The sequence below is a fragment of the Pseudophryne corroboree genome, chromosome 7, assembly GCF_028390025.1.
Source record: "Pseudophryne corroboree isolate aPseCor3 chromosome 7, aPseCor3.hap2, whole genome shotgun sequence".
In the NCBI taxonomy this organism is placed as follows: domain Eukaryota; kingdom Metazoa; phylum Chordata; class Amphibia; order Anura; family Myobatrachidae; genus Pseudophryne; species Pseudophryne corroboree.
Window position 1 is genome coordinate 347,413,470 of NC_086450.1, and position 14,413 is coordinate 347,427,882.

Genomic DNA, 14,413 nt, shown 5'->3' on the forward strand with positions numbered 1-14,413 from the left:
ATACATACATACATACATATAAACACACACACACACGCACATATGATAGATATATATAGATATATATATATACATGTGTATATATATGTGTACTGTATGTGTGTGTGTGTGTGTGTGTGTGTGTGTATATATATATATATATATATGTATGCATGTTTAATATGCTATGTATATGTGTATATGGGTTCGCTACGATCTCCTGGCGGACGGCCTCCCGGCGACCAGCATACCGGCGCCGGGAGGCCGGCCGCCGGCTTACCAACAGTGTGGCGAGCGCAAATGAGCCCCTTGCGGGCTCGCTGCGCTCGCCACGCTACGCGCGCCACACTATTTTTTATTCTCCCTCCAGGGGGGTCGTGGACCCCCACGAGGGAGAATAAGTGTCGGTATGCCGGCGGTCAGGCTCCCGGCGCCAGTATGCTGGTCGCCGGGAGCCCGACCGCCGGCTTACTGAAGACCACCCGTGTATATGTATGTGTGTGTGTGTGTGTGTATGTATGTGTGTATATATATATATATATGAAACGAAATAGAGGAGATGGCGCCAAGGAAGTTATATCAACGCCCTACCTAAAAACGGACCCTTACAGTACTCTCCGGATAAATTACGTCAGATAACAAATACTAACATAAAAATTTATTAAAACAACATATAAACCCGACACAAATGTTCATAAGTATACAGAGTTGATACATTTACATTTGTCGCACAATTTGAACAATCAGTTTGTAGTGATGAGGAAAAAGCGTAGATATATCACTACGATTTCCTCCTTCTCCTTATTGTAGATTCGGAGGTAACATCAGATAATAGATAGATAAATAATCCAACGCGTTTCGTCTTGTTCCAAGACTTCATCAGGGGTAAAATCTCTTCATTTCAGAACATATTGTCAGCACATAAAAGGTCATTCAAAGATGTATGAACAACGTTTCAATATTTCAATGGGACTTGATTGATACAGCGAGGACCATACCTCATATATCATCAGCTTGAGTCTGACATTCAGATACAGAGACTTGGCTGTCAGCACTGCACCACTGGAGGGTCTACCACGTGTTCTAAATTGGTTAGACATTATACCCATTTGAATTGCCTTCACTCCTGAATCTCTGAGTGTCAGGTTCAAGCTGCTGACCGACGAGGTTCCTTATGCTTGCGAACCAGTTAGATTCTATACACATATGAATCTTCCCCATATTCGAATATCTGAATGTCAGACTCAAGCTGATGATATATGAGGTATGGTCCTCGCTGTATCAATCAAGTCCCATTGAAATATTGAAACGTTGTTCATACATCTTTGAATGACCTTTTATGTGCTGACAATATGTTCTGAAATGAAGAGATTTTACCCCTGATGAAGTCTTGGAACAAGACGAAACGCGTTGGGTTATTTATCTATCTATTATCTGATGTTACCTCCGAATCTACAATAAGGAGGAGGAAATCGTAGTGATATATCTACGCTTTTTCCTCATCACTACAAACTGATTGTTCAAATTGTGCGACAAATGTAAATGTATCAACTCTGTATACTTATGAACATTTGTGTCGGGTTTATATGTTGTTTTAATAAATTTTTATGTTAGTATTTGTTATCTGACGTAATTTATCCGGAGAGTACTGTAAGGGTCCGTTTTTAGGTAGGGCGTTGATATAACTCCCTTGGCGCCATCTCCTCTATTTCGTTTCATATTTTCACACATTTAGTTCCTCCTAACAGGGAACTTAGAGGATACAGGCAGCCATATAATTAATTAATTTTAGTGTTTTATTTGAAATAGCGCAGTGGGAGAGTAATTCTTGTCATATATATATATATATATGTATATGTGTGTGTAGATATATGTATATATATATATATATATATATGAGTGTAGATATATATATATATATATACATACAGACACACTAGTTTTACGGACCCAGCATATACTGGGTCGCCTCAGTCCCCACCCCGTGATTGGCTCCGCCCAGTTCTGGAAACCCCCCCATGCAAATCCTGCGTTTGCCACTGATAGCTGCATATATATACTATACGGCGCCTAAATTTGTGCCCCCCCTCTCTTTTTTACTCTTTCTGTAGTGCAGGACTGCAGGGGAGAGCCAGGGAGCGATCCTTCCAGCGGAGCTGTGAGGGAAAATGGCGCCAGTGTGCTGAGGGAGATGGCTCCGCCCCTTTTTTGGCGGGCTTTCTCCCGCTATTTTAATAATTCTGGCAGGGGTTAATATATACCTATATAGCCCCTGGGGTTATATATGGTGTCAGTTTGCCAGCCAAGGTGTTATTTATTGCTGCTCAGGGCGCCCCCCCCCCCAGCGCCCTGCACCCATCAGTGACCGCAGTGTGTGGTGTGCATGAGGAGCAATGGCGCACAGCTGCAGTGCTGTGCGCTACCTTGGAGAAGACAGAAGTCTTCAGCCGCCGATTTTCCGGACCTTCTTGCTTCTGGCTCTGTAAGGGGGACGGCGGCGCGGCTCCGGGAACGGACGACGAGGTCGTGTCCTGTGTGCAATCCCTCTGGAGCTAATGGTGTCCAGTAGCCTAAGAAGCCCAAGCTACCACCACTTAGGTAGGTTCGCTTCTTCTCCCCTTAGTCCCTCGGTGCAGTGAGCCTGTTGCCAGCAGGTCTCACTGTAAAATAAAAAACCTAAACTATACTTTCTTTCTAGGAGCTCAGGAGAGCCCCTAGTGTGCATCCAGCTCGGCCGGGCACAGAAATCTAACTGAGGCTTGGAGGAGGGTCATAGGGGGAGGAGCCAGTGCACACCAGATAGTCCTAAATCTTTCTTTAGATGTGCCCAGTCTCCTGCGGAGCCGTCTATTCCCCATGGTCCTTACGGAGTTCCCAGCATCCACTAGGACGTCAGAGAAAAATAATCCTGATTCATGCCCCTTACATTATTTGTCATTTTTCCTCCTTATAGTAATGCCCAGTATACATTATGCCACATACTGCAATGGCCCTTAGACATTATGCCACACACAATAATGCACATGACACAATATGCACACACCATAATGCCCCCGACACATTATGCCACACACCGTAATGCCCCCGACACATTATGACAGGAATCGCAATGCCCGTTATACATTATGCTACACACTGCAATGCCCCTGATACATTATACCACAATGCCCGTGATATAGTATACAACACACCGTAATGCCCCCGACACATTATGACAGGAATCGCAATGCCCGTTATACATTATGCTACACACTGCAATGCCCTGATACATTATACCACATACCACAATGCCCGTAATATAGTATACAACACACCGTAATGCCTGACACATACCGCAATGCCCGACACATACCGCAATGCCCATTATACCCTATGCCACACACCGCAATGCCCGTTATACATTATGCCACACTGCAATGACCCTGAGACATTATACCACATACCACAATGCCCGTGATATAGTATGCCACACACCGTAATGCCTGTGGCACATTATGACACACACCGCTATGTCCGTGATACATTATGTCACACACCGTAATGCCCATTACACATTAAATCCTACAGTAAGGCTTCTAATTACTTTTAAATTACCTGCTCGTTGCCAGGGGTTTCATGCACTGAGTGTCATGCTCGTTGCCAGGGGTTTCATGCACTGGGTGTCATGCTCGTTGCCAGGGGTTTCATGCTCTTGGTTCCATGCACGGTGCCAGGGGTTTTCATGCTCAGGGTGTCATGCTCGTTGCCAGGGGTATCATGCACTGGGTGTCATGCTCGTTGCTAGGGGGTAGTGCTTGTTGCTAGGGCTGTGCTCCCAGTGCCACATATGTCCCCAGTGCCAGATATTACCCCACGGTGCCAGGTACTCACATGACCCCAGTGCACAATATAGCACCCCCCCTATGTGCCAGGTACACATATACCCCCCCAGTGCCACATATGCCCCCAGTGCCAGATATTCCCCCTCAGTGCCACATATGCCCCCAGTGCCAGATATCCCCCCCCAGTGCCAGATATTCCCCCCCAGTGCCAGATATGCTCCCAGTGCCACATATGCCCCCAGTGCCAGATATTCCCCCCAGTGCCACATATGCCCCCAGTGCCAGATATTCCCCCCCCCCAGTGCCAGATATGCTCACAGTGCCAGATATTCCCCCCCCCCAGTGCCAGATATGCTCCCAGTGCCAGATTCCCCCACCCCCCCAGTGCCACATATGCCCCCAGTGCCAGATATCCCCCCCAGTGCCAGATATGCTCCCAGTGCCAGATTCCCCCACCCCCCCAGTGCCACATATGCCCCCAGTGCCAGATATTCCCCCCTCAGTGCCAGATATGCTCCCAGTGCCAGATTCCCCCACCCCCCCAGTGCCACATATGCCCCCAGTGCCAGATATTCCCCCCCAGTGCCATATATGCCCCCTCCCCCCTCCGCCGCTCCCCCGCTGGTTTGTGTTGGAGGGACACGGAGGGCACAGCACGCGCCTCTCCTGTGTCCCTCCTGCATCATCTCCGGCGGCCGCGGGTCTAATAAACGAAGTGCCGGTTCGTGAGCCAATCAGAGCTCACGAACGGCACTTCGTTTATTAGACCCGCGGCCGCCGGAGATGATGCAGGAGGGACACAGGAGAGGCGAGCGCTGTGCCCTCCGTGTCCCTCCAACACAGCAGGGAGGGTTAGCAGGAGCAGATTGACATGCGGACGCTCGTCCGCATGTCAATCTGCGCTAAATCAGTGGCGCCCCCGCAGCCCCTCGCCCCCAAGCCACCGCGAGGGCTGCGGGGGCAGTAGCTACGCCACTGTATCAACATATAAAACTTAGAAAATAAGAATTTACTTACCGATAATTCTATTTCTCGGAGTCCGTAGTGGATGCTGGGGTTCCTGAAAGGACCATGGGGAATAGCGGCTCCGCAGGAGACAGGGCACAAAAGTAAAGCTTTCCGATCAGGTGGTGTGCACTGGCTCCTCCCCCTATGACCCTCCTCCAAGCCAGTTAGGTACTGTGCCCGGACGAGCGTACACAATAAGGGAGGAATTTTGAATCCCGGGTAAGACTCATACCAGCCACACCAATCACACCGTACAACTTGTGATCTAAACCCAGTTAACAGTATGATAACAGCGGAGCCTCTGAAAAGATGGCTCACAACAATAATAACCCGATTTTTGTAACTATGTACAAGTATTGCAGATAATCCGCACTTGGGATGGGCGCCCAGCATCCACTACGGACTCCGAGAAATAGAATTATCGGTAAGTAAATTCTTATTTTCTCTATCGTCCTAGTGGATGCTGGGGTTCCTGAAAGGACCATGGGGATTATACCAAAGCTCCCAAACGGGCGGGAGAGTGCGGATGACTCTGCAGCACCGAATGAGAGAACTCCAGGTCCTCCTTAGCCAGGGTATCAAATTTGTAGAATTTAGCAAACGTGTTTGCCCCTGACCAAGTAGCTGCTCGGCAAAGTTGTAAAGCCGAGACCCCTCGGGCAGCCGCCCAAGATGAGCCCACCTTCCTTGTGGAATGGGCATTTACATATTTTGGCTGTGGCAGGCCTGCCACAGAATGTGCAAGCTGAATTGTATTACACATCCAACTAGCAATAGTCTGCTTAGAAGCAAGAGCACCCAGTTTGTTGGGTGCATACAGGATAACAGCAAGTCAGTTTTCCTGACTCCAGCCGTCCTGGAACATATTTTCAGGGCCCTGACAACATCTAGCAACTTGGAGTCCTCCAAGTCCCTAGTAGGTGCAAGGCACCACAATAAGCTGGTTCAGGTAAAACACTGACACCACCTTAGGGAGAGAACTGGGGACGAGTCCGCAGCTCTGCCCTGTCCGAATGGACAAACAGATATGGGCTTTTTTGAGAAAAAACCACCAATTTGACACTCGCCTGGTCCAGGCCAGGGCCAAGAGCATGGTCACTTTTCCTGTGAGATGCTTCAAATCCACAGATTTGACTGGTTTTAAACCAATGTGATTTGAGGAATCCCAGAACTACGTTGAGATCCCACAGTGCCACTGGAGGCACAAAAGGGGGTTGTATATGCAATACTCCCTTGACAACTTCTGGACTTCAGGAACTGAAGCCAATTCTTTCTGGAAGAAAATCGACAGGGCCGAAATTTGAACCTTAATGGACCCCAATTTGAGGCCCATAGACACTCCTGTTTGCAGGAAATGCAGGAAACGACCGAGTTGAAATTTCTTTGTGGGGCCTTCCTGGCCTCACACCACGCAACATATTTTCGCCACATGTGGTGATAATGTTGTGCGGTCACCTCCTTTCTGGCTTTGACCAGGGTAGGAATGACCTCTTCCGGAATGCCTTTTTCCCTTAGGATCCGGCTTTCCACCGCCATGCCGACAAACGCAGCTGCGGTAAGTCTTGGAACAGACATGGTACTTGCTGAAGCAAGTCCCTTCTTAGCGGCAGAGGCCATAAGACCTCTGTAAGCATCTCTTGAAGTTCCGGGTACCAAGTCCTTCTTGGCCAATCCGGAGCCATGAGTATAGTTCTTACTCCTCTACGTCTTATAATTCTCAGCACCTTAGGTATGAGAAGCAGAGGAGGGAACACATACACCGACTGGTACACCCACGGTGTTACCAGAACGTCCACAGCTATTGCCTGAGGGTCTCTTGACCTGGCGCAATACCTGTCCCGTTTTTTGTTCAGACGGGACGCCATCATGTCCACCTTTGGTATTTCCCAACGGTTTACAATCATGTGGAAAAAACTTCCCGATGAAGTTTCCACTCTCCCGGGTGGAGGTCGTGCCTGCTGAGGAAGTCTGCTTCCCAGTTTCCATTCCCGGGATGAAACACTGCTGACAGTGCTATCACATGATTTTCCGCCCAGCGAAAAGTCCTTGCAGTTTTTGCCATTGCCCTCCTGCTTCTTGTGTCGCCCTGTCTGTTTACGTGGGCGACTGCCGTGATGTTTTTCCCACTGGATAAATACCGGCTGACCCTGAAGCAGAGGTCTTGCTAAGCTTAGAGCATTATAAATTTACCCTTAGCTCCAGTATATTTATGTGGAGAAAAGTCTCCAGACTTGATCACACTCCCTGGAAATTTTTTCCCTGTGTGACTGCTCCCCAGCCTCTCGGGCTGGGCTCCGTGGTCACCAGCATCCAATCCTGAATGCCGAATCTGCGGCCCTCTAGAAGATGAGCACTCTATAACCACCACAGGAGAGACACCCTTGTCCTTGGATATAGGGTTATCCGCTGATGCATCTGAAGATGCGATCCGGGCCATTTGTCCAGCAGATCCCACTGAAAAGTTCTTGCGTGAAATCTGCCGAATGGAATTGCTTCGTAGGAAGCCACCATTTTTACCAGGACCCTTGTGCAATGATGCACTGTTTTTAGGAGGTTCCTGACTAACTCGGATAACTCCCTGGCTTTCTCTTCCGGGAGAAACACCTTTTTCTGGACTGTGTCCAGAATCATCCCTAGGCACAGCAGACGTGTCGTCGGATCAGCTGCGATTTTGGAATATTTAGAATCCACCCGTGCTGTTGTAGCAGTATCCGAGATAGTGCTACTCCGACCTCCAACTGTTCCCTGGACTATGCCCTTATCAGGAAATCGTCCAAGTAAGGGATACTTAAGACGCCTTTTCTTCGAAGAAGAATCATCATTTCGGCCATTACCTTGGTAAAGACCCGGGGTGCCGTGGACAATCCAAACGGCAGCGTCTGAAACTGATAGTGACAGTTCTGCACCACGAACCTGAGGTACCCTTAGTGAGAAGGGCAAATTTGGGACATAGAGGTAAGCATCCCTGATGTCCCGGGACACTATATAGTCCTCTTCTTCCTGGTTCGTTATCACTGCTCTGAGTGACTCCATCTTGATTTGAACCTTTGTAAGTGTTCAAAAATTTTTTTAGAATAAGTCTCACCTAGCCTTCTGGCTTCAGTACCACAATATAGTGTGGAATAATACCCCTTTTCTTGTAGTAGGAGGGGTAATTTAGTTATCACCTGCTGGGAATACAGCTTGTGAATTTTTTTTCCATACTGCCTCCTTGTCGGAGGGAGACCTTAGTAAAGCAGACTTCAGGAGCCTGCGAAGGTGAAACGTCTCGACCTTCCAATCTGTACCCCTGGGATACTACTTGTAGGATCCAGGGGTCCTGTACGGTCTCAGCGCCATGCTGAGAACTTGTCAGAAGCGGTGGAACGCTTCTGTTCCTGGGAATGGGCTGCCTGCTGCAGTCTTCTTCCCTTTCCTCTATCCCTGGGCAGATATGATCTTATAGGGACGAGAGGACTGAGGCTGAAAAGACGGTGTCTTTTTCTGCAGAGATGTGACTTAGGGTAAAAAACGGTGGATTTTCCAGCAGTTGCCGTGGCCACCAGGTCCGATGGACCGACCCCAAATAACTCCTCATCCTTTATACGGCAATACACCTTTGTGCCGTTTGGAATCTGCATCACCTGACCACTGTCGTGTCCATAACATCTTTTGGCAGTTATGGACATCGCATTTACTCATGATGCCAGAGTGCAAATATCCCTCTGTGCATCTCGCATATATAGAAATGCATCCTTTAAATGCTCTATAGTCAATAAAATACTGTCCCTGTCAAGGGTATCAATATTTTTAGTCAGGGAATCCGACCAAGCCACCCCAGCTCTGCACATCCAGGCTGAGGCGATCGCTGGTCGCAGTATAACACCAGTATGTGTGTATATACTTTTTATGATATTTTTCCAGCCTCCTGTCAGCTGGTCCTTGAGGACGGCCCTATCTATAGACGGTACCGCCACTTGTTTTGATAAGCGTGTGAGCGCCTTATCCACCTTAAGGGGTGTTTCCCAACGCGCCCTAACTTCTGGCGGGAAAGGGTATACCGCCCATAATTTTCTATCGGGGGGAACCCACGCATCATCACACACTTTATTTAATTTATCTGATTCAGGAAAAACTATGGTAGTTTTTTCACATCCCACATAATACCCTCTTTTGTGGTACTTGTAGTATCAGAAATATGTAACACCTCCTTCATTGCCTTTAACGTGTGGCCCTAATAAGGAATACGTTTGTTTATTCACCGTCGACACTGGATTCAGTGTCCCTGTCTGTGTCTGTGTCGACCGACTAAAGTAAACGGGCGTTTTAAAACCCCTGACGGTGTTTTTGAGACGTCTGGACCGGTACTAATTTTTTGTCGGCCGTCTCATGTCGTCAACCGACCTTGCAGCGTGTTGACATTATCACGTAATTTCCTAAATAAGCCATCCATTCCGGTGTCGACTCCCTAGAGAGTGACATCACCATTACAGGCAATTGCTCCGCCTCCTCACCAACATCGTCCTCCTACATGTCGACACACACGTACCGACACACAGCACACACACAGGGAATGCTCTGATAGAGGACAGGACCCACTAGCCCTTTGGAGAGACAGAGGGAGAGTTTGCCAGCACACACCAAAAACGCTATAATTATATAGGGACAACCTTATATAAGTGTTTTCCCTTATAGCATCTTAATATATATAAGCATATCGCCAAATTAGTGCCCCCCCCTCTCTGTTTTAACCCTGTTTCTGTAGTGCAGTGCAGGGGAGAGCCTGGGAGCCTTCCCTCCAGCCTTTCTGTGAGGGAAAATGGCGCTGTGTGCTGAGGAGATAGGCCCCGCCCCTTTTTCGGCGGCCTCGTCTCCCGCTCTTAACGGATTCTGGCAGGGGTTAAATATCTCCATATAGCCTCCGGAGGCTATATGTGAGGTATTTTTAGCCAAAATAGGTATTCATTTGCCTCCCAGGGCGCCCCCCTCCCAGCGCCCTGCACCCTCAGTGACTGCCGTGTGAAGTGTGCTGAGAGGAAAATGGCGCACAGCTGCAGTGCTGTGCGCTACCTTTAGAAGACTGAGGAGTCTTCTGCCGCCGATTCTGGACCTCTTCTTACTTCAGCATCTGCAAGGGGGCCGGCGGCAAGGCTCCGGTGACCATCCAGGCTGTACCTGTGATCGTCCCTCTGGAGCTGATGTCCAGTAGCCAAGAAGCCAATCCATCCTGCACGCAGGTGAGTTCACTTCTTCTCCCCTCTGTCCCTCGTTGCAGTGATCCTGTTGCCAGCAGGACTCACTGTAAAGTAAAAAACCTAAGCTAAACTTTCTCTAAGCAGCTCTTTAGGAGAGCCACCTAGAATTGCACCCTTCTCGGCCGGGCACAAAAATCTAACTGGCTTGGAGGAGGGTCATAGGGGGAGGAGCCAGTGCACACCACCTGATCGGAAAGCTTTACTTTTGTGCCCTGTCTCCTGCGGAGCCGCTATTCCCCATGGTCCTTTCAGGAACCCCAGCATCCACTAGGACGATAGAGAAAACATATTTTAAACGCAATTCGAATCCACATGAAATGCTGGGAGAGGCTCAAATACTGACATGCAAGTCTTGCGCAAATGTGCTATACCTAAACAACCCTGAAAATGTCCTGAGACCTGCAATCCATTTAAAGGTTTAAACCAGACCTGGTTTTACAAACCAGTATACAGGTACGCACAACTCAGAACTGCACGGAGCTTTTGACTCACACCCAGAACAATCCCATGACAGTTCCTACATATCATGGTGGTTACCTGCAATAGCACTGTCAGGTACCGTCAAGCCTGTCTTCCTCGGAATAGGCATGAATTGGCTTCCACACATGCACTGCATACAAAGCTACACAGCTAACCTTAATGCCTGCATTATCTCCTAATATTTAGTACAGCCACCATCTGCTCTGTGGGGTCACTGGCAGAAACCATACTGTGACCAGTGGCACATTTCCCAGTAGGCACATGCTTAGGGGCGGCACTTGTTTGGGGGCTGCACGTGGAGGCTTGTATTGGTACTGTCAACCCAAAAAGTACCAGTAACTGCTAAATATTTCCACTGTACTGTACCATATGCCATCTTGAATGGAGTGTAAACAGGTAGAACATGCACATACTGCCCCTGTAAGATGTCTTACTTAGTAAATATGTATACAAATCATAGTTATTGGCTTTTTTTAATTAAATTGACTATCATCAAATGAGGGCTTCTAACCAATTAATAAAAAATTATAAAAATTAGGCAAGTGGGGCGGCCGTTACTGTTGTGCCTAGGGATGCCCTCACCCCTAAATCCGCCCCTGACTGTGACCCCTAATTTTCATCTCTCCCAGCGCTTCAAAAAGGTTAAAATCAAAAATGTCTTCCAACAGTTTGTTGATCTCCCCCTTGTAGCCCAGGAAATATGCGTTTAAACACCACACATATTATAACACCACTGCACTCCTCACAGCTGTACATACTGTAGTGTAACAGTAGTGACCCCATATATTGTACGTACTAGTAATTGATTTACCTTTTATTTCACAGTAAACCTGTACAGCAACGTTTTAGCATTTACAGTTCTGTTTCCTCTGTATGTTATTGGTTATTATTAGAGATGTGCGGGTTCGGATTTACTCAGATTTACACGAATCTCCTTATTGGCTATCAGATGCCACGTGTTTTGGTTAGCCAATAAGAAAAATCCAGAAAATAAGAAATGGCGATAATTCTGGCGTAAAGAACCGAGTAAATCCGTACCTGCTCATCTCTAGTTATTATGTTAGGTGTACCAGTGCTGCCCCTACAATTCTCACACACAATAGTGTTTGTAGTCACTCACTGCATGGCTCGTTGGATACACACATGGGCAGACGGACACTAAAGAAATGACAAGAAACGTACCGGAATGATCTTGCTTGTGTGACAAATCGGCGAGCTTTGTCTATTTCTTTAGCAAGTCTCTTTAAATCGTCACCTTCAAATGTTGGAAGAACTGGATCCTTTTATAAAACATATAGAAATAAATGAATATTAATATAATACACGTTCCATTTATTTGCACTGTGCGGGTTTTCTTTTTCAGAGAACCTCTCCCAAATGAGCGATGTGGCAAGAATTTGTGTAAACAAATATAAATCCACCAGAAACACATGCAGATTCCATTTTCTGGGGTTGTGTTTATCCAAATGATATGTTTGAGCTGTCAGATTACACCAGTGCTCAGAATTAGCACAGTGCAGATTGCCATTGTGTCCCGCTGTGCCTCAGCTTGTGCAAGTGCTCTTGTGTATGCCCGATACGTACATGCCCATAATCGCCAAGTTTATGTGCGGCACACCAAACCTGACTATGGGGGTCATTCCGAATTGATTGCTCGCTGCCTTTTTTCACACACGCGACGAACGGGTACAAGAAGCATCATGGTTTTTCACAGGTTCTAGCAACGCTTTCAGTCGCAATGGCGATCGCAAGAAGATTGACAGGAAGTGGGAGTTTCTGGGTGTCAACTGACTGTTTTCTGGGAGTGTTTGGACAAACGCAGGCATGGCCGGGCGTTTGCTGGGCGGGTATCTGACGTTATTACTGTGTCACTCGTCGCAGCAATCATCGCACAGGATAAGTAACTACAGGGCTGGTCTTGTTTTGCACAAAATGTGTTTGCAGGCGCACTGCTGCACAGGCGTTCACACTCCTGCAAAACGAAAATACACCCCCCCGTGGGCGGTGACTATGCGTTTGCACGGCTGCTAAAAACTGCTAGCGAGCGATCAACTCGGAATGAGGGCCTGTATCACTATTGACACCATGTATGCTAATGAATGACGGAACAGTGATCTTTCCGTCCTTCATTAACATCGCTCAGTGTGTACCCAGATTCTAATATGTCAGCCCATTAGGACGATATATCATCTGGGTACACATCGCTACAGTGTGTACTTAGCTTCAGTCTTGTGGAGCAGCTCGAAAACCAGATTTCATTTCAGGTCTCATGCTATATTTTTAATTGGAAGCACTTTGCACATCCTGTTGCACTTTGACAAAAATAGTGATCCGCCTACAATAAAAATCCCGACACACAAAAACATATGTGAGAAGACCGTCCTCATAGCCCCTTGCTCCTATGGTAACTAAGGATAAACCAAGCAGGGTTGCAGGTGCAAAACAGAGAAGTTTAATAAAAGTAAAAGAAGGAGAGAATTTCCGCTCCAGAAAATAAACGTATTTTAGGGAATATGGGTGGTCATTCCGAGTTGTTCGCTCGTTCTCGCTATGCTGCGATTTGTTGCTAAATGCGCATGGTACGCAGGGCGCATGCGCTTAGTTATTTAACTAAAAACTTAGCAGTTTTGCTGTTGTTCGTGCGGCGCTTTTCAGTCGCACTGCTTATCGGTGAGTGATTGACAGGAAAGGGGCGTTTCTGGGTGGTAACTGAGTGTTTTCAGGGAGTGTGCTAAAAAACGCAGACGTGTCAGGCAAAAACGCAGGAGTGTCTGGAGAAACGGGGGAGTGGCTGGCCGAACGCAGACGTTTGTGACGTCAAACCAGGAACTAAATGGACTGAGGTGATCGCAATCTAGGAGTAGGTCTGGAGCTACTCAGAAACTGCTTGAAAATTTTTAGTAGCAGTTCTGCTAATCTTTCGTTCGCAATGATGCTAAGCTAAGATACACTCCCAGAGGGCGGCGGCCTAGCGTTTGCAATGCTAGCGAGCGAACAACTCGGAATGACCACCATTGATCTTTCAAAACTGCATTCACATTTATATGTTTATATATAGGCAACAAGATCAAGTGCTACCCTCCAATTAAAGAACGAACTAAATCAATACTTCAAAATATAACTTTTATTTATGTGTTTATTAAAAGAGATCAACAATACCTCACATTAATATTGCCTGTCATATATTTCTATTTAATTACCAATTAGCCTACTATGAGGCTAAATAAAGCAAAGTATCAAAATATGTGAAGAAAATTTTGTGACGTGATCAAAAAAGAAATGTGTTTGTGAATAAAGAAAATTATTAAAATTATTTCTTGTGTCCTGTCCTTATTTATTGTTATGAATAAGACATTATATTTTCCAATGGCTGTAAAGTATTTGTTTTGTACGTCTTATGAATTATAAATCCACTTGTGTTTTACCACGTAATCCTCTGGTATGTACATTGGCCCTCATTCCGAGTTGATCGGTCGCAAGGCGAATTTAGCAGAGTTACACACGCTAAGCCTACGCCTACTGGGAGTGTATCTTAGCTTCTTAAAATTGCGACCGATGTAATCGCAATATTGCGATTACAAACTACTTTGCAGTTTCTGAGTAACTTCAACCTTACTCTGCCTGTGCGATCAGTTCAGTGCTTGTCGTTCCTGGTTTGACGTCACAAACACACCCAGCGTTCGCTCAGACACTCCCCCGTTTCTCCAGCCACTCCTGCGTTTTTTCCGGAAACGGTAGCGTTTTCATCCACACGCCCATAAAACGCCGTGTTTCCGCCCAGTAACACCCATTTCCTGTCAATCACATTACGATCGCCGGAGCGATGAAAAAGCCGTGAGTAAAAATACTATCTTCATTGTTAAATTACTTGGCGCAGTCGCAGTGCGAATA

The 14,413-nt window shown here is 47.0% G+C and overlaps 1 protein-coding gene across 3 annotated transcripts in view; it reads right to left on the bottom strand.

The window, feature by feature from the left end:
• VWA3A (von Willebrand factor A domain containing 3A) overlaps window positions 1-14,413 on the bottom strand; it is a 772,281-nt gene that overhangs the window by 447,962 nt on the left and 309,906 nt on the right. For all 3 annotated transcript variants that reach the window (XM_063934415.1, XM_063934414.1, XM_063934416.1), the window contains exon 32: window positions 11,705-11,802. In XM_063934415.1, the coding sequence (XP_063790485.1) occupies window positions 11,705-11,802 (98 nt within the window). The remainder of the gene's footprint in view (window positions 1-11,704; window positions 11,803-14,413) is intronic.